A 20,745-nucleotide genomic window follows, 5' to 3' on the forward strand; every position below is an offset into this window, starting at 1 on the left:
TATCTTGGGATGCTCTGGGAAGTCTGAGGGGTTTATCGTCACTTTTTTTTTTTTTTTTTGGTCTTTTTCCTTTTTATCAGTACCAGGGATCGAACCCACAGCTGCCTGCTTGCAAGGCAGGCACTTATGCCGCTGAGCTAAATCCCCAGCCTCTTAATATTATTTTTTTATTTTTATTTTCTTTTTTTTGTCTTTTTCATTTTTATTGGTACCAGGGTTCGAACCCACGGCTGCCTGCTTGCAAGGCAGGCACTTATGCCGCTGAGCTAAATCCCCAGCCCCTATCGTGACTTTTTAAAGTGTACTGGTGACGAGTGCAGAGCCCCCGTGTGCTAAGCCCTGCTGTACTCCTGCACTACTATGCCAGTCCCATCACATCATTCCGATGCCATCACAGATCCAGCCTAGCGTTCTCTTGAGTAAGAGACATCTGAAGTAGCTGAGACACAAGAGACTTTTTCTGCTTTCTTGCATATCAAGGGAAAGCTGAGAGTCGCATCACATATTTTTATATGGCTGCTGTTGAACATAGGTGTTTTCTTTCTGTCGTTCATTCAGTGGTCACAGGCCTCTTTATATGCAGGAAAATGAAAGAACAAGAATGTTATTTGATCACCAGACCTCCCAAACATGTCTAGAAGAAAAGAAAGGAGGCTCTTCCTGTCCTGCTAATGCCTACCCAGAGTTGGCTGCATTGTCTGGCTTGTAATAGTTACACAGAATTGAACAGCTGTATCATTTGTATCTAATCACAACTGTGTCCCCCTCTGCTCCCTGGACATTTATAACTGGCTCCTGTCTGTCCTTTGCAAATGTCTCTTGACTCCACTGTGTCTTCTGAACAAACCAAATTACGTTAGCTCTTCCTCTTGATTTCCCAACACTCCATCCCTGTCTTCATATCGTTCATTCAAGTGGGAAAGCTCTCCCTGTTGATCTCGACCCGCCACATTTTGAGACTTACTAGCTTTCCTGAACCTTTGGTGAGCTCCCTCCGGCAGACTTCAGTCTGTCTCTCTTCTGAAGTCCCTAGTACACTGTGCCTCTCCTCTCATCCATCCCATGCTATCTTGTGCTGTAATTATTTCTGCAACATCTTTTCCCTCCTGCTAGATGCTGTCTTTTGAGGGCTGGCTATTTTGTTTCATTCCATTTTTATTTCCTTATCATGTAACATAGGGTATATCTGTACTATACTATATGTGGAAGACCTAGTGAACGGAACATAGAAAATTAATCACAACCGTACCTAGCCATACTCTAGGGCTTTTCCAGTTATATCTTGAAACTAGAGACCAACTTTCATGTGCCTCTTGCCAATCCATGAAGTATAAAATTTCCTTGTGAACTTTGGGTTTCCTTGATTGTTGAAATGCTGGAATGATTAAGCATTCTTCACACTTCTGTAAAATGTCCATGCCTTTAGTGTGGTCATTACTATCAGTTACCTTTTCCTGAGACCATATTTAACCTCAGCCTTGTAAATATATGCTGCCATTTCATAGCTGAGGAACTGAGACTCAGCGAGGAAAAGTAATCTGCTCTGCTGTTGACTTCATTTATGAGTAGTTACTTATGGAAACCATAAATAGTCTGGATCTAGGATAGAAAAAGAAACATATTGGAGAATAAGTACAGCTTACAAATACTTCTGTCTTGCAAATGTTTCCTTCGACTGTACAGGAATGTAGGTATTCATGTGAGCACAGCGCCATCCCTTTTTCCCCTCATCATGTGATAGGATCTTTAATATTTTTCTTTCTTAACTAGTAAATGCTCCCATTCTGCAATTCCCAAAATGTTGTTGCTGCCCTCAAGTGGCAAGCTGTAGAACAGCAGTAGTGAACGCTTTGGCACTATTCACATAGAAAAGAAAACCACTGCCAAGAAAGGTAGTCTTTTTATATTAAATGTCCTTTACCTAAGTAATATCCATCCCTAACACCACGAAGCAGCACACCTATTCAATAACATTTAACCTTTTATAAACTCTTACAGAGCCGTAGCATTTGTTAGCAGCCTAAATACATCCCAATAAAATCTTTACAAGATGACCTGTTCTTTGAAATAATAAAATCCAGTGAAACGTTGAATTTCACCAATATTCCAGTGAACCCTGGCGCCTATTTATATTATATGGAAAAAGCCCCTGGCAGTGAGAACTGAGAGCCCGAGTACTGCAGCGAGCATGTGGCCCGCCCAGCCTGCTATCCAGCCCTCGCCTTTTCAGGAGAAGAGCTGCGGGAGGGGTGGAAATTGGTTCTTGGGAGAAAATCATCACAGATATTGCAGTAAATAAATAGATATATACGGTATAGCTGAGGTAGCAGACCTTCTTGGGAAGGAGGACAATCAGGTAAAAAGTGTCTGGAGAAGACTTTTAAGAAGCAGTAATTAAAAGCAAGACTGAGAAACATCAGACTAACCTTTAGTACCTTCATTTGTTTGGTCTTTTTTTCCTTCATTTTACCGTCTATCGCATTATACTAGCACCGGCAAACCCGCCAGTGGCCATTCAGTACCTCTAGAGCTTCCTCCCTTATGACATAAATCAATATTCTAACTTCTGGCCCTAATTTCTTTTCTTTCTCCCCTCTTTATTTGCTCACTGTCTCATCTGATCTCAAGAGGACCTTCAGGCTACTGACATCTTTCTGTTAACTTCGCCGTCACCTACTTCCTGAATGGCCTCCCTTTCTATCTCACTTAACTGCCATTCTCTTCCTAGTGCCCTGCAATCCCTGGGCCCTAGTCCTTCTGTGGTATGTATTCTACAAAGCCCTCATTTGGAGTGAATCAATCCCCTCGTCCTGCATTGAGGCCTGCAAACACTGCTGGAGAAAAAACCTGGGATAGTGCGCAGCGGGCCACTGCTTGTTCCTAACTGTATTTCCTGCTCCCAAGCCACCCCGGTACTTATTCTAAGAATTCACATCCAGCCCCCAGCCCACCCTTAACCTTGCCTCCTACTTCTAGAAAATTGAAGAGGCAATATTTTTTCCGATTTCTAAACTCTGTGAGTTTAACTCTGTCTGTACCTAGTTTCATCTTATCTTTCTTCAGGCCTTTTCCTGTTAAGGGTCAGCCCTCCGTCTGTTCTTAATCCCATTCCCTCCCTCTACGAGCCTATCTTAGTTTAGTTTTTGTGTTCTCTTTGTTTTCAGCCTCAACCTCTTCTCACTGTGTCTCTTCTCACTATGCAGTCATGAAATTTCTAGAATACATTCAACTTAGTTGTTCAGTTAATGTCTCATGCCCAAAGAACACAGCACAGAATAGATCTTTAATTTACATTTACATCCCAAGCAAAGATAAATACATAACCTACTTCTGGTTCTTAGTCCACGTCATTCCTTCAGTCAGTGTTACTGACTCACGCCTCAATTTCACCCATTTCAAAGACTTCCAAAGCCCCATAACCTACCACTCATCCAGCATCTGTAATCACCAGTTAAATAATTAAATACTCAGATAATTAGCTCATTCCCCCTGAGCGTATGTTAAAGTTGTTAAATAAAATATAACACACAATTGTCTGAAGATACTAGAGAGCTAACAAAAATGACAGGCAGGGCTGAGTGGGAGAGAAATGCCAGGAAGCTCAGGCTAGTATTTAGGGGTGCTTTTCTCTCTGCAAATGTATCCTGATCAGGCAGAGAAAGGCTGAGAGGCCAAGCAGCTGAGCCATACTTGTAACCTGGGGAGCCGAAGCCTAGAGACTGGTACCCAGGGGCACTGAAGAGGTGCTGCACCCTTGCTTAACTTCCAGAGACCATCGTGGCAGGACACGGATGAGTCCGCTGTAAGCCGTCCTCCATCCGTGCAGCACAGGAAGTTGGGCTGAAGCGGTGGGGGACGGGCAGTCCCAGAGTGTCGGTGCGCGCAGGTTCCAGGCAGAAGTGAGCATTCATCATCCCTGGGAGGAAATAACATGGCCTTCAACCTTAATTGTCTCACTAATATTTCGCCGATACACGTTTACTCATTCAATAAAAAATAAGCAGGTAGGCCAGGGTTTAGCTTAGTGACACAAGCGCCTACCTGGCATGCGTGAGGTCATGTGTTCGATCCCCAATACCAAAAAAAAGCAGATATACAAAGAAGTTTCTACAGAAATAGTAAATTTTAGAAATAGAAACAGATCAGATATTGGCATTATTATAGATAGCCTTTAATTACATTTATTATATTCAGGAAGACAAAAATCAAGATTGAGAATATTGGCAGATAACTTGTTTTTTTTTAAAGAACTGAATGAAAATTCTAGCAATGATATGTAGTACATGGGCTTCACAGATTATACATAACTAAAGGCAGAAATTGTGGGGCTGGAGGTATAGTTAAATGGTACAGTACTTGCCTAACATGTACAAGGCCCTGGGCAGCCCCAGCAGTGCAAAAAAGAAAAAGAAATAGTGACCTGAAAGAAGTCAAAAGCAACTATTCAAAGTGATGTTGAGAAAGACAAAAAAGGTGTAAAATTCAGGAAGGGTAAGAGACACAGATGATGCAGTGATGATCCCTGATATGTATTGAATTTCATTGGTATCTTAGAAGAAGAGACACTGAGGAGAAACTATTTTAAGAGGCGATGGCTGAGCTGAGCGGGCACACCTGCAGCCCTAGCTCTCAGGAGGCTGAGGCAGGAGGGCCATTGTGAGTTCCAGGCCAGCCTGGGCTATGTAAGCTGAGAATTTTCCAAAATGATTAAAGACATAAATTTGCAGATTCAAGAACCTCAACAAATACCAACCAATCTAAAGAAGAGAAATCCACATCAAGACTGATCAGTAGCAAAATTTCAAAACTCAAAGCCAAAGGAGAAATAAAGGCATGTTTTCAGAGGGCTGAAAACTGACTTCTCAGCAGCAAGAGTGAAACCAAAGGCAGCAAAGGGTATGTTCAGTGTGCGAAAAGAAAATAACTGCCACCTAGAGTTGTATACATAGCAAAAAATATCCTTTCAAAGAGAGGCCTGGGGATGTAGCTCAGTAGTACAGTGTTTGCTTGACATGCCTGAGGTCCTGGGTTCAGTCTGCGGCACCAAAAAAAAAAAAAAAAAATCCAAAAATAAAATAAGACATTTTTCAGAAAAATAGAGAATTTGTCTGAGTACTAAACACTAAACTCAGAGGGAGATTATCACAGGCAGAAAGTGAAAAAAACAGGAAGAAATGAAGATAATGAAAATTATCATTGTGTTAGTGAATCTAAATGAATATTAATTGTATAAAACAATTATAAACCCTTATGGAATTTAGAGTATAGGAAAAATTAAAATACACAACATCAATAGCCTGTAGTCCTGGAGTGGGCAGGTACACAAGGTGTTCTGATGTCCCTTCATTGCCTGGAAATGGTGTGAAAGCACAACTGTTCAGCTTGAAGAGCCCATCTCTCTCTCTCTCTGTCTCTCTCTCTCTCTCTCTCTCTCTCTCTCTCTGTCTCTCTGTCTCTCTCTTGCTCTCTTTGTTTTTTGCTTTTTTGTTTTGTTTTTGTTTTTCAAAAACAAACCTAGGACTTACCATATGCTAGGCAAGCACTCTATCACTAAGCTACATCCTCAGCCCCTACGATTACTTTTTAAACCTCCTAGAAATATATCATACAGAATATGTGCAAAGCCTGTGCAGAAAAACATAAAGGAGACTTAATAAGTGGAATGTTAAGACTATACTTGTGGACTTAAAAGTAAGTAGTGCAAACATGTCAGTTCTACCCAGTTGCAGTGGTTGAGACATTGTGTCAACTTGAGAAACTTAGAAGTTTAACTGAGTGATGGCAGCAGGAGGCCAGGGTCCTCAGCACCTTGGGGAAGATGGGCACAGCCTGCATACAACAGAAGGGAGAAAGAGGCTTGCAGTTTCTACCCTTCTGGCTTTTGCTGTCTTCCACCACCTTGAACCGTTGCCCCCTGCCTTTCAGACCTGATTACAAAATGAAATGTCCACAAACTGTGAGCTAAAGAAAACTTTCCTCCCTTAATTTTGAGTATTGGTTATTTTGTCTCAGCAATGAGAGAAAAGTAAGTGACATTCCAGTGATCTGTTATACTCAGTGTAACCCTAGTCAAAATTCCAGTAGATCTAGTGATAGGGCAAGAGATTTGAATAAATGTCTTCTAAAATTGACACAGAAATGTAAAGGAGTAAGAAAAAACAAAATAAAATAAAATAAAACTTTTGAAGAAAGAGTAAATGGATTTGCTCCATGCGATATCAGGACTACCGCTGTGGTCTACCACTTCAGTAATTAAGACAGTGGCGTGAGTATAGACAAATAGACCAATAGGCAATAGAGTCTAGAGACAGACCCAGTATAAATGAACTTAGAATTTGAAGAACGTGACAATATAAGGAAAGCAGAATCTTTTTCAATACATGATGATAAAACAGTTGTGTTGTGGATATTAAATACTCATATAAAATGAGATGCTCCTATGTATATCATTTTATATGAATATTTATCTCATTTTATATGAAACAAAAATTAATTCAAGATACCTTATAAATCTGAATATGAAAAGTAATACAGTTAAGCTCCTGGGAGATAATGTAAGGAAATATCTTCATGACGGTGGAATAGAGAATGGCTTCTTATACAAACGAGAAGTACTAACCATAAAGGGTAAGAATGAAAAACTGGACTACATCAGAAACTTAACTTTGCTATATTAAAGAACACCTTGAGGGAGGTCGCACGCTAAAAGGATACATTTGTAGCCAGTCTGGGGGCACACATCTGTATCCCAGATCTCTGGGCACCTGAGCCCTAAGGATCGTGCATTCACATGATTTGCCTAGGCAAGTTAGCAACTCAAGAAAACCAGGCCTCAAAATTTAAAAAGGCTGGGGATGTAGCTCAGGGTGAAGACCCTGGGTTCAGTCACTAGGAATGCCAAAAAAGAGAGAAAGATTATAGTACTGTGTATTATACCATATAATCCAAAATGCAGGGAGTGTTGAGTTATTGTCTGCCTTTTATTACAGTGGAAGCCGTACCGCAGTTAATCCCCCTCAAAATAGTCCCCTTTGCTTCCAACCCGCCTCCCACCGTCTCAGCACTTTCTGAAGCAGCTCTGGAGGTCATCTCGGTGTCTTTAGTTACCTGCCCGGCTGCGTCCATGTCCAGAACCGATACGGTTACCTTGCGCCTGCGTCTTGACTTTAGGGAAGAGTCAGGAACTGACAGGGACAGACCCTGAGCACGGTGGGCCCCGGCTCACGTTTTACAGGCTCCTTTCCTGGCCGGAGCCTGAAGGCAGCGCTCACTGCAGTTCGTATCACACCAGAAGGACGACTGCACAACCGCTTCAGAAACTGGCAGGACAGGCGGAATGAGCATGCCTGAGGAGAAGGGGAGCATGTTGAGGGAGATTAACGCCAGGGTGTCTTTTACTGCAATGAAAATTTTAAATTTAAGCTTTGTATATTTTAAATCTAACAAAGAATGTGTAACCAGAATAAATAAATTCTACAGATTGGTAAGAAAAGAGACACCAATAGAAAAAAGACGGTAAGAGATTGTGAATAACACTTCTGAAAAAGTTATGTAAATGGCCAGTAATCTATGAAATGGAAAGGCGGATCCCCCTGAGTGATAAGGGAAATATTCTTAGTCTCCAAGAGAAATGAAAACCTCCTGTCCACCCGAAAGCTTGTACGTGAATGTTCATAGCAGCTTTATTCTTAAAAGCCAGAAAGTAGAAGCAAACCAGGTCCTGTGAACTGATGACTGGGTAAATACATATATTGTACCCATTCGGCAGAATATTATTTGGCAATAAAAAGAAATTAATGACAGATACACACAACCAATGAATGAGATTTGAAAACATTATGCTAAATGAAAGAAGCCAGACACGAAGGCCCCGTGTTCTACGGTTCCTCTTACTTGAAATGTCCAAAATAGGCAAAGCTCTGCAAACAGAAGGTAGGTTAGTAGTTGCCTAGAACTAGGAGTGCAGGGGAGATGAAAAGTAACTTAAAATACACGGGGTTTCCTTTTCAAGTGATGGAAATGTTCTAATGTCATAATGGTTGCAGATTTTGCTACTAATAATTGAATATAGTACTTCAAATGGGTAAATTATCTGTGAATTATATCTCAGTAGACCATGTTTTTTAATATCGCTGCTGTACAAGTACCAAAATGACTGGCATTGTTGAACTGCAGTACCAACTATTGGCAAGAAGCTGGAGTGATGGTAAACCTCCTGTCTTGCAGATAGCACAGTTGGTGCCACTTTTAGAAACTTTGGCCATCACTTCTTAAGTTTGAATACATGCACCTCTGTGACTGAGGTACAGACTCAGAAGAGATGAGTCCAGATGTTCTTGAAAGTGTTGTTTATGAGAGCCTGAACTGGAAAATAACTCCGTAGCCCATGTAGAGTAGAAAGAATAGGTGAATGGTGGTCTTGTATATAATAGAACATAGCCTCTCAGGGGAGACGAGCGGACTGCAGCTGTGGAAGAGGAGTCTCAGCCTGAAGCGCACCAGTGGTTCCAGATGCCCAGGAGTCGAGGCAGGAGGATCCCTTGAACCCAGGAGTTCAAGGTGGTCTGAGCTCCTCTCAAAAAGCAAAAATACAAAGTTTAAGAAGTAAATATTTAATAGCACAGTGGACATATGTATTAACTCTAATCAACAGTAAATACTTATTTCATGAGAATAGTATGCTAAGGACTCAGGTTTTTTACCTTTGTTTTGTAGGAATATGTTTATCCAGAAGCCAGAGACAGACAATACTTACTATTTTTCCATAAAGGAGCCAAAAAGTCACGTTTTGACCTAGAGAAATACAATCAACTCAAGGATGCAATTGCTCAGGTAAGTTTTCTAAAAATTAAGATAATCTAAGCCCCATCTTGTATGATATCATTATGATCCATAACCACAGTACTTCAAATGGGTAAACTGGGAGAATGATCCAGGCCTCTTCCTCCTGTGTTCCTCAGTTAATAAAATTGACTAAGCAGTAGACACTTCTATAATGATTTTACAGTATAAGTAGATGAAAATATTACAGGTCCTTTCTACCTTTTAACATTAGCATCCTGATATTTTTAAGCCCACTTCTACTTTCGTTTCTTTAGAACCATCTATTTTTTAACTAGAGTTGTCTACACTTCTGTCTTTTTAATCTTCCCAGAATTGTTGACCCAAAGACTTCCCACCTAAAATGTGTGGTGGCAGGGGGGCAGGAATAAAGCCCAAGGCGGGTGTGTGGGTGCACTGCTGTCACACAGCACTCGAGCAGGCTGAGGCAGGAAGATCATAAATCTGAACTCAACCTGGCCAAGAGCTGACTTAGCAAGAGACCCTGTCTCAAAACTTGAAAAACAAAACAAAACAAAACAAAAATCTTTAAAAAGCTGAGGACATAGCTTAGCATGAAGACACTGGGTTCAATCTTCAGCAGCACCAAGAAAAAGTAAAATCCAGGTAAGGAGAGACGAAGGGAAATCTTTGCCAAGCACAGGCCAGAGACTATTAAACTAAAAGATACTTTTTTAAAAAATGGTATGTTGCATCTTTCAAGTCTCTTGGATATGCTTCCCTCTGTCTAATATCTTTCATTTTGGGGAATAAATCCTCACTACTTTACTCCATAGTCTTTTGTGACTTTGGAGATTTTGTTTTTTATTGTTTGTTGTTGTTGTCTTTAAGTCCTCTTTAATGCTCAGTTGCTCTTCTCTGCCTTTTTCCTTTCCTTTTTTTTCTGAGACAGGGCTCACTGTATGGCCCTGGAACTCACAGTGATCCTCCTGCCTCAGCCTCCCAAGTTCTGGGACTACAGTCGTGCAGCACCACACCGGGCTTCTTCGATGCTTCTGTCTCTCTGTAGTGATGAGGCTGTGCTCTGAATAGGCTTACCCCGTCTCCCGCCTCACTCTCACAGCGCTCGGTCTTCTGTTGTATGTGTGCTGGTTCACAGCTGAAGGGAATGCTGAGCACAACCATCTTTGGAGCTCTTACAAACTTTGGAGCCCCACCCAAAGCTCCTCCAGGCAAGGTCCAAGCGCGCATTGCATCTTCAGGGTGCTGAAGTTGCCTGCACATCCTTGCTTTAAAGTTGACTTAAGTGAAAAACAGATACTGAATAAAGTCTTCAGTAGCATAAATTACAAGTTTTGGATCCTTGCAAAACTTTGTGCTACAACACATGCACACTGACACATCACAGTGTCTCCAAAGTGCTTTGTGCTCTGAGGCCCTGGGCCTTACCCTTTGCCACAATGCCTTTCTAGAGGGCTTGTCGTCAGCTGACGCTGCCACAGACTTGTATTCTGGATTCCGTCTTTGTTAGGTCCCACCTCTTTGTCTTCTGATTTTCAGAGTAACCTAGGTGCTCGTTCAACTCAGAGTAATGGAAGAAAGGCTGGTTTCTTTTCTCAGTAGGCAGTAATACCACTGGAAGCTTCACTAAGCCAGTTTCTCTCCCTTTGTCTTTCTATTTTAGGCAGAAATGGATCTTAAGAGACTGAGAGACCCATTACAAGTACATCTGCCCCTCCGACAAATCGGTGAAAAAGATTGATCCGCAAAGAGCCTGTGAATCCTGCCGGAAAGAACACCTGTTTATAACTCTTGCCTTTTTAATTAAAGCATTGCAGGTGGAAGCTGGGCGTCATGTGGGAGTAGAGGGTTTTTACCTTTAATTACAAAACAAAAATAAAAAAGATCGTAGGGAAGAAAGGAATGTTAAAACCTGAGGATCAGGGATCATGGAATATGAGCTCAAAGGGCTTAGTGAATATTGTCTTAATCAGGCATCTCAGATTTTGGATGAAATGATGCAATTATGTAATTAAGAGATTCATAAAGAGAAAATGATGCTGGCGTGTTTGTTTCTTGCATTTTCTTTGCAGAGTCAGCAAAACAGTAACACACCAGCACCCCTCTCACCTCTATTTTTTTTTTATTTAACATTTCTTATTTTTGACATAGGAGTAAATAAATATACCGGAAATTAAATCCTCATGGTATGTGGGTGGCAAACAGAGTGTGAGTCCTTATCATTCGCATCTGTTTTAAATTGGACCCGGTCTCTGCAAAGATACCAGGAATCGCTCCCTTCTACACCCCTTTTCTGACCACTACCTGTCCCTCTTGGTTACACTAATTTATCCAAATGTTAATCAAGCCAAGCTATAACTGTTTGATAATTGACACTTTGGATTGTCCCTTAATTTTTTCTTAAGATTACCAGAGCTCTGGAGCAGAATCTAGAAATCACTGGCAATACTGCATGAGGTTTTTCTGTTTTGTTTTGTTCTTTTAATTCATTAGTCTCTCAGAGGAGAAAGACCTTCTCTCCTTTATCCACCTGTCCCACTGATGGTCCCTGCTCTCTCTACCAGGTTAGAGGGAGAGTGTGCAGCTGTATTACCAAATCAGAAAGATGTGAGGTTTACTGGTTGGCTAAAACATCACGTCTCTGTGGCTGTTTCAGAACCAGAATAATGTCATCGCTGTTAATCTGCTTGTGTGACAGCATTCCAGACCACCCTAATGGCACTGCTGTGTCTGGAGGTTTCATTGATCGCGGAGGACACACACTTCTGCACTGTTTGTGAGCCCTCCTGCCTCCACCACTGCAGTCGTTGTAAATCAAGTGTGCGGATCTCCACGGGTGCAGTTTATCTTTATACAGTAATACATTTCTATGGCTTCCTCCAGCCTATTTTCTCCACCGTATTTTTTCCTATCTTGAATTGAGAATATATAATCTTATATTCTGTCAAAATGTTTTCTACCATATTTCAAGCCGACATCTGCACTTGAGGAGTCAGAGGGATCTGTGTGGTGCCTGTTTATAACTGCTGTGGAGCAGGACGGCCAGGAGATGGCCTTGCCCTGTGACTCGCGGGCCCTCCTCTCCCCTGTGATTCATCCCTCTTCATGTGGCAAAAGGCTTCTTTCTCTCTTTTTCCTGCTTCGGGATCATTTTATATGAAAAGGAATCCTTTAAGTGGCAGACCCAGACTCCAGGTGCCTTGCAGAGGTTGAAGGCCAGCCAGGGCTGCTGCCGCTCCCGCTGCCACCCTTCACTGGCATGACGGAATGACAGGATGCATGTCGCCAACCCAACCCGCCTCCCTCTTCCTTCCCTGTCCAACTCCCACACCCCCGTTTATTTTCATTGTGTGGATTATTTTTAAACCATTTATCCTGTTTGTGTGCAGGGTTTTTAAGAAGAAATAGCACAGTGCAATGAACAAATGCTTTTGGGGTGTGTGGGAGGCAAGGGAGGGAGGACATGGAGAAAAGTCCTTTAAACAATAGCAAAATACTGAATGTGTAAAATCCTGTATCATTTATGAAATATGTATAAAAAGCAATGTACCTTCTGGAACAATAAATACTTATTCAATTTTTGAATAATAGCATCTCATTCTTTAAAACAAAAGCACAAAGAAACTTTGTGATTCCAGGTGGGAAGCATTTTCATCTAAAATTTCTTTTATGTCTTTTTCTTTTTTATCGGTACCAGGGATCGAACTCACGACCACACACTTGCAAGGCAGGTGCTTATGCCACTGAGCTAAATCCCCAGCCCCCTAAAATTGCTTTTAATAATTATTAAATTAAGCTTCCTTATTACAGCCTGTATTTTAATAACAGGCATTCCACGGCTTTTTCCTGAACTAGGATGTTAATTACTTTTCAAGTTTTCCAGAGCCATCAAGAGGTTGAATGACCTCTGCTACCATTCAGAAAGTCAGCAGCAGGATGGACACTGACACCCTCATGTCCTGATGAATGGGCAAGTGCTCCATTATCTCAGACCACCTTATTACCCTACACTTCAGAAAGGTGCTCAAGAAGAAACTAAGGTTAAATAGTATTTATTTTCAAAGATCACATCCAATTTACAATGGTCACCGAACAGGAAATGCTGCTAAATCTGCCAAAGGTGTATCAAAAATGTGTTGTGTCTGGTGGCTTTAGTGCATGAGGAGGGGACATGCAAAGGGCCTGCATGGCGAGGGTTCCGCGCCAGGCAGCAGCAGCAGCTTAGCACCGAGTGCCCTGCGATGCATGTAGGGTACAAAAGAAGACTAAAAACATGAAGCCGCAGTGTGTGTTGAACAAATAATGATCCACAGTCTACACATTCTGACAAGCTTTGCTGTGGAGACTTTTTTTTTTAAAGAAGAAAATAAAAACACGATTCCTGCTGGATACAGTGGCACCTGTCTGTAATCCCAGCACTCTGGGAGATTGAGGCACGAAGATTGCAAGTCAGTCTGGAAAACGTAGCAGGAATGTTTGCCAAAAAAAGGACTGGAAAGGCAGCTCAGGTCAGCGTAGAGACCGTCGGTTCAGTCGCCAGTCCCATAAATGAATGAGTGGGTGGGAGTCCTGCCACCAAGGAATCTACAATTTAAAGGGTTTGTTTTGTTTGTTGTTGTTTTTGGTGGTACCAGGCATCAAACTCACAACCTCATATTTGCCAGGCAGGTGCTTATGCCATTGAGCTAAATCCCCAGCCCCACAGTTTATTTTAAACACAGTGAGCTCAACAAGAAAAAATAAGTACTGATAAAAGGCAAATAATAGACATTTCTCTGAAGAAGACATACAAATGGCCAATAAACACATGAGAAGATACTCTTCCACTAATTATTAGGAAATTTAAATCATACCCATGATACCACGAAATATCACTTCCTACCCATTAGGATGACTACAAAAGGAAAAAACAAGTATTGGCTGCTGGGAATGTAACAGTCCATGTCAAAAAGTGAAACAGAGTCAGCATGATTCTGCAGCTGTGCTTCTGTGTATAAGCCCAAAAAAAGTCGACAGGACTCTAGCGAATATTTGTACATAAAATACAATACGTGCATACAGTGGAGTATAATTCAGTCACCAAATAATGAAATTCTTACATATGCTACAATATAGATGAACCTTGAAGACAGTATCCTAAATGAGCACCTCACAGAAGCACTGATACTTTAAGATTCCCCTACTGTGAGGTATCTAAGGATAGTCAAATTCATAGAAATATAAATTGTGGATTCTGGGGAAAGTAGGGAGCATTAAAAACTCAGTGTTTGGTGGGTATGAATCTTTGGTTTAGGAAGACGGAGAAGTTCTACAAGTGGTTGGTGATTCTGGTTGCAGGTAATGTGATTGTACTTAATGCCACTTAAAATTGACTACACTGTAAAGTTTGTATCATCTGTATTTTATTACCGAAGAAAAAGGCATAGTGAAGGGGCTGGGGATTTAGCTCAGCGGCATAAGCGCCTGCCTGGCAAGCGTGAGGCAGTGAGTTCGATCCCTGGTACCAAAAAGAAATGAAAGTCATAGTGAATTTTCATTAGAGACAGATTATGGTCAGTGCGAAATGTATTACTGTGTTTGTTAATATAGGCAGTTTTGAATTGGAAAACCCAGGGTTCTCAGAGTCCTCCCTGGAGCGGCAGGTGACATCACCTGGGAATCCATAGAAATGTAAGCCCCATTGAGCCAGAATCTAGCACGGGCAGCAAGCTGAGTTCCACAAGCCCTACTAGTGATTCTCGTGAAAGGAAACTGACACCCAGTGTGTCACAGCTCATCAGTGAATCCTGAAATCAAACACCAGACCCAGTGGTGAAAAGGTCAGTGAGTCTGATCGTGGTAAACAGAAAAGCTGCGTAGCCACAGTTCCTGTCTCATGTGAACGTGATTCCCTGCTTGAGAGTGTAGTGGTAAACTCTCAGATGCTTTCAAAAAGAAACATAAATAGGTTGCATTTTTTTAAAAAAATCTATCTGGAAGCATTTCACAAAAAAGGGGAACGTCTTAGACTTTGGAACTCAGTTTCACCAAAACTATAAGTGTTGCATTCATTTTTATTTCTGCCAATAACCTTTGGTTCTTCACGTTTCCAAATAATTCCAAACTCCTTGTCTTCCGTGCTGCACTTTGTGGTTATTTCCTTAGGATAAATTGTGAAGGTTAATTTAAGGAATCTGGTTGAAAATAGTTACCCACTTCTGTACATTTTCACTTCCGTTTGTTGTATAAATGTATCACATGCTGAGCAACTCCCCCTCCTTCAGGCCCTTCAGCTCCTGTGATCTCACTCTGGCTCCACCCATAAGTCTCGGGCTCTGTCTCAGACTCTGTTACAGCACCCTCTTCATCAGCCCATAGCTTTGAGGCCAGGCCTCCCCCAGGCGCCATTTTGGATCCCAGCTCCACAGGTGATCTCTGTGTTAATAGCTGGCACTACTTGAGGGACAACAGACCAGCTTCTACTTCCTACCCAATGTGTTTCCACCACTGCCCTCTGTACACTGATTTCCTTCAGTGTCACCAGTATATTTTAAAATTCAGTTAGCATACACTTTAGAAAGAGTAGAAGGTTAAAAACAAGTGTTAACATTAAATGTGAGGGGCTGGGTGTGGTGGTGCTTGCCTATAATCCTAGCAGCTGGGCTTCAAAGTGAGCTCAAGAAGAGCCTGAACCCTGTCTCAAAAAGACAAAAAACAAAAAACAAAACATTAAATATGAGGGAGGAAAAGCTAAAAGATACCTCAAAGAAACAACCAGCTATCCAAACTATGGCCCATTCTGTACAACAAATGATAGGGTATGTTCAACAAATGGCGTGCAGGAAAAGGGAAAGGACGTTATAGAGTAAAGAAAATTTAAGTGAGCACACCAGATGAAATAGATGGTATAAATTTGTTTGCATCCTGATGCAAACCAGCAATAAAAAGAATATTTCAAACTATCTGGAAAATTTAAACATGAATGAGGTGTTGGCTACTCATTACTACTAACTTTTATAGTTGTAATAATGGCATCATGATTACATAAAGAAATAGGCATGTTAAAAATGCACATATAAGTGAAATATTAACAAAACGTTAGCAATTATTACACCTGGATGTACATTATTGTTCTTTCTACTTTTGCATACCTTTTTTATATATAAAAAGAAAGGGCAGGTCAATTGAAAAGGAAAAAATAGAAATAAGGGTAAAAAAACATACATCCTGGAAATCCTTGTTTACAGAATCAAAGGGCTATTTGTTAAAAGTCCTTGACTCTAGCAATCAATCCTGGCAGCAAATCTGGCTTTATCTCATACTCATGTCCTCTGTTTCTCTGTAACACATACGAAGCACTCAGATGGCTTCTTAGGGACAGGAAATTGTGGGGGTTGGTTTTTTTGGATGGAAGCGCTGACACTTTCACAGCAGTGGTTCACAATGAGACAGTCCCAGGGTCCCCCACTGCTGGCATCAAACCCCAGCTTAATTCCCTAGCAGTCAGGTTACCCACGTCCTATTAACATCAATGAGAAAATAACTATCAGTTTAGATCCACTGGAACCACTTAGTAGACTACAGACTGTTTGCAGGGACCACTTTTACCTCATTCCCTGCCAAAACTCCTGGATAAGCTTGGCGTCTGGCCCCTTTGTAAGCACTAACATTTAATTTAATTGATACTTTTAACAGTTCACAATAATTTGAATTCCATTGAGTTCAGCAAAATGCTGTGCCATGAGATTATGAAGACAGCTCTGAGGACTACTTTCCAGATGAAATTTCTTTGCCAGTCACTAGAATTCTGATTAATTAAAAAAAAAAAAAACATGAAACGCAAGAATTCTTGCATGAATGCAAGAATAAAGTTCAAAGCACCCAGCCAAGGAAAGAGAGAGAAAAATGTTGCTTTCACTCAGAACTTTCTTTAAAATAGCATTTTTAGAAAACAGCTCTTTTCTTTAACCTTCCCCTTTACATTATCTTCAGTATTAATGCTTGCTAATTCCCAAGTGTCCAGAGCATTAGAATATCAGAGAGCTACGAGCTCCACTCCTGAAACTACTACGGCTGTGTCTGCTGACCTCCAGGACACTGAACTTTCCAAAATGTTGTTAATGACTGGTTCCTACACTGAAGCTCCCACCCCTTTTTTCATGTGAGAACTGATGAAATAAATAATACTGACATATTAGGAAGTTTTGAGAAGAAAGCCACTATGAAAGTACTAGTTATGACTGCTAGAATAGATAAAAATCACAAGTTTAACTTTGTTGTTTGTTTGTTTGTTTAAGAAATTTTGAGGCCAGAGACAATAATAGAAAAGACTTAGGAGCTTGCTTCAAGAGAATATGGTGCCCATCCCAGACTGGTCACTGCTTTCTTGTGAGCTTTTCTGGTTTTTTAGCCTTCAGAGCAGGACATTCCCTGATGACCTGTTCCAATGACGTGGATTTTTTTCCCTTCTTATTTAATGTGACCACTGTGCAGCGCTATGAGTGTAACACTATGGAATCAATTCCTAGAAGTCCCAAAACAAGTTTTGACATGAGGGGATGTCCCTCGTTTAGAGTTCCCTTCTGGATAAGATACTGGAGATTCATTGTAAGGAATTCCTCAGAGAAAACAATGGGAGGATGAAAGATTGTGAGGGGCTTTTTTTCCCCTTCAAGAAAAATGTCAATAAAATAACTCTGCTGACAGGGCAAAGCGGGGCTTCTATCTGGGGTCAAGGCCAGAGCAGGGGCCACCTTCTCCCCCATCCTCTTCCTCCGATAAGACGCCAGCCAGTACTGATAAGGTCCTTCTCCATAAGAGTTTACAATTTAAAAAGAAAGTACTTGAAAAAGGAACAAAGGCAAACAGATATGAGGAGGGTTTTCCAGTCCACTTCTGGCAGCTGGTCCAGAAAGATGCCTCAGTCCCTGCTGCTCACCGGCCTCTTCATCTTAGTCACTCCCGTGTCGCCCATGGGTGAGTCTTGTGTCATGAACTTGGCACAGAAATTCTGTTGTTGAGATTTGCTCATGTGTGCAGGTTATTAAGAACTAGATGTCAGTGTCTCAAATGCCAGTTTTATAACTGTGTAAGAAAAAAAAATCTCATTGTCTGTGAAAATATATTTCCAGAGGGTTTCTGTTACTTGCTCTGTTTAGCCTGTTACCTGAGCATCCAAAACTTGCACGGGGGGCTGGGGATTTAGCTCAGCGGCATAAGCGCCTGCCTTGCAAGCAGGCAGTCGTGAGTTCGATCCCTGGTACCGATAAAAAGGAAAAAGACAAAAAAAAAAAAAAAAAAACTTGCACGGGTCCACCACATCCAACGTTTTTCCATGAGTTAAATGTTTCTTGGCATACATGGAAAAGGAACTCCAACCTCTTTATATTCTAGGCACGTTTACAGTTCCCACTTATAAATAAAAGATGATCTTAGATTTTAGAGATGAGGATAACTTTCTTTAAATAAGCTCTGTCCTCATGAAAGACATAGATCTGGAAAGTCAGACTTTACCCTTGACCTTTAAAATTTTGTGTGACTTTGTGCTCAGATCAAGCAGCTCCTAAACTCTCTCCAGTTTCTGGTTTGGCACAAAACTGGCCAACTAGGCAGGGAAGTTTCCATTTCACTTACTAGAGTTCTCTCTCAATAGAACCTAAGTTCTGTCTGGAAGAGAGGTGGCAGGTCGGATGACAGAACCATTCCTGCTGGCATTTGTGCATAGCTGGGTATTTGGTTGACCTGATTTATTTCCTCGCAGGAACTCTGGCATTTTAACAAAGTAGGCTTGAGACTTGAAGGAAACAAAGCTAAGTGTAATGTAGAATCCTGGGTGGAATCTGAGACAGGGATTGATGGGAGTAAAAACTAAGGAAATGTGAATAAAACTGTGGTCTTGAGTTAATTATTAACTGGTTCATGGGCTGTAGCAAAGGTGCCACACTAATGTATGCAGTGTGTGTAAACCGAATATGCAGGAGAGCTGGGGGCAGAGTACGTGGGAACCCTTCCGAACTATGCTCTCAATTTTTCTGTAAGTGCAAAACTGTCCCCCAGATAGGCTTCAGCCGCCGCCCTTCATCATCTGTATCTGGGTCCTCAGAATCGTTCTCCCTCAAGTACCTCCAGCCAGTATCTTCCTAGAGCGCCCCAACCTTCACTGTCCCAGCCTCCCTGTCCCAGCCCAGCACCCTAGGAGGTTTGGCTCCGAGGTGGGGGGCCCTGGTGAACGCTTGGGGGCCTGGGAAACAATGGAAGCAAGCAATGAAGAGGGAGAGGAGGTGCAGGAAAGGAGAGGAGGTGAGAAAGCGGGACCCCAAGGGCGAGGGTGAGAGGAGGGGGGCTTCCCCCTGAGCTGGGTGCGGTGGCTGCCTGCGTGGTGAGTCCGGGAAAGGGTGGGGACGCTGGGCTGTGCTCCCCGACCTGCTGCGGGGCGAGAGGGTGGGCGTCCCAGAGAACTAGGGGAGCTGCTGCCGGCCGACCTGGACCCCTAGACGCCAAGGTCAGGAGCAAGGCATGGGCTGTTCTTTTAGAAGCCTTCCCTTGGAGGAGCACCCAGCATCAATTTAGGGTCCACATGCATGACTCCAAATTCTGGACTCCACCCCGAGACTGAAAACAGAATTTAACACCAGTGGCCAGATTGCTAAAGGACTGAGTTGCTATGTTCAAGAGGAATGGAGCAGATGTGAGCGTTTAATGTTAGAAAATATGGAGCGGTCAACATATAAATACACACACATTGTTATTTTACAGCAGGGAGTGGGTCGGTTTCTGCTTCTTGTGTCTCCTGCAACAGAGGAAGGGAACTTTTAACAGCATGATAAGTGACAGCTAACTTTAAGGGAAAACTATAAATCATGGAATAGTCATTACAAGAATTTCTGTAGAAGCCATTAAAGGCTGAGTAGCTAACCATTTCTTACAAAATTAGAGCCAGGAAATGAGCAAAATATTTCTATGAATTTATAATTACCCGTGAAATTGCTCTGGAAGTTTGCTTGGCAAAAGAGCCGCAGCCAGAGAGTAACAGAGAGAATTTTTCCGTTTGAGAGGCTGAGGGTGTTTCTTTCTCTCTAGGGATATCTAACTAGGGTCTTGGATTCAGTTTACATACCTCGGGGTGGGTGGGGGAACATTTTAAAAGACAAGATTACACCTGCCATCTGCAACTCTGCAAATCTATTGTTTCCACAAAATGCAATGTCCCGCTTATTTCTTGTCCCACACTGCTATATTTCTTGTCCCACACTGCTATATTTCTTGTCCCACACTGCTATATTTCTGCTGGTGATGGATTACTCACCAGTGTAATGCATATCGCAGAGCGGCTGACAGGCCAGGGCATTTTCCTTGCAGCAGAAGGACCTTTACATTTTCTATTAAGTTAAACTTCCCACTGAGGCAGAATTCCACTTATAATCTTCTTTACAAGTAGCCATTCAAATCCTTTTTCTTTTAACTGCCACAGATGAGGAAGCTAACTGTGCTTGATGCAGCCTCTCTCGGGCCTGCATAGTTGAACTGCCCTTAGTGATTTGTTGTTATGGTAATCAGCTACTTAATTCCTCTTTCATAAGTCTGTTTCAGAGTTTTCAGAACTAATAAGTATTCTTCAGTCTTCTTTTACCCTTAAACTGTGGTTCTTAGCCTCTTCTCCAGTCACTAATATCTAGATGTAGCCTCTCCTAAGACTGACTTGTGGACTCCACTGGACAGGTGAGTCCATGACTCCATAAAGGACCGCCTCGGGCGTGTGTGCACCCAGGACCCAGAATACACTCTGCCCTGGAGAGCCCTAACCTCCCAGCTAGCCTGCTAGTCAGAGATGACTCAGTACAACACCTAGTCTAATGCTAAATCCTTAAATGGGCTTCAGGTAATGCTGACAAGGGTGTTTGTGTAAAAGGTTTAAACCATGTGGAGAAATCTCCAACAATTACTTTTGGGGGCTTTGGATAATTT

General features: G+C 41.9%; 2 protein-coding genes and 1 long non-coding RNA gene across 9 annotated transcripts in view; 2 read left to right on the forward strand and 1 right to left on the reverse strand.

The window, feature by feature from the left end:
• The window catches only part of Mcu (mitochondrial calcium uniporter), a 193,247-nt gene extending 180,857 nt beyond the window's left edge, over nucleotides 1–12,390 (forward strand). For all 5 annotated transcript variants that reach the window (XM_013156850.3, XM_063238655.1, XM_063238656.1 and 2 more), the window contains 2 exons: nucleotides 8,716–8,832; nucleotides 10,466–12,390. In XM_013156850.3, the coding sequence (XP_013012304.1) occupies nucleotides 8,716–8,832; nucleotides 10,466–10,543 (195 nt within the window). In that variant the 3' untranslated portion in view covers nucleotides 10,544–12,390. The remainder of the gene's footprint in view (nucleotides 1–8,715; nucleotides 8,833–10,465) is intronic.
• LOC134473652 (uncharacterized) lies at nucleotides 766–20,289 on the reverse strand. The gene is made up of 3 exons (XR_010044006.1): nucleotides 20,087–20,289; nucleotides 7,108–7,346; nucleotides 766–3,916 (listed from the first exon to the last, which is right to left on the reverse strand). It is a non-coding gene; the product is annotated as an uncharacterized LOC134473652 (long non-coding RNA).
• The window catches only part of Oit3 (oncoprotein induced transcript 3), a 28,200-nt gene continuing 25,059 nt past the window's right edge, over nucleotides 17,605–20,745 (forward strand). Inside the window, exon 1 of one of the 3 annotated variants that reach the window (XM_003473600.5) lies at nucleotides 17,605–17,757. In XM_003473600.5, coding sequence (XP_003473648.3) covers nucleotides 17,652–17,757 — 106 coding nt within the window. In that variant the 5' untranslated portion in view covers nucleotides 17,605–17,651. The other 2 variants (XM_063238653.1, XM_013157031.3) reach the window with 2 other exon arrangements.

Source organism: Cavia porcellus, unplaced genomic scaffold (assembly GCF_034190915.1).
Source record: "Cavia porcellus strain 051 isolate PalLab524CR breed Dunkin Hartley unplaced genomic scaffold, mCavPor4.1 scaffold_28, whole genome shotgun sequence".
Taxonomy (NCBI): domain Eukaryota; kingdom Metazoa; phylum Chordata; class Mammalia; order Rodentia; family Caviidae; genus Cavia; species Cavia porcellus.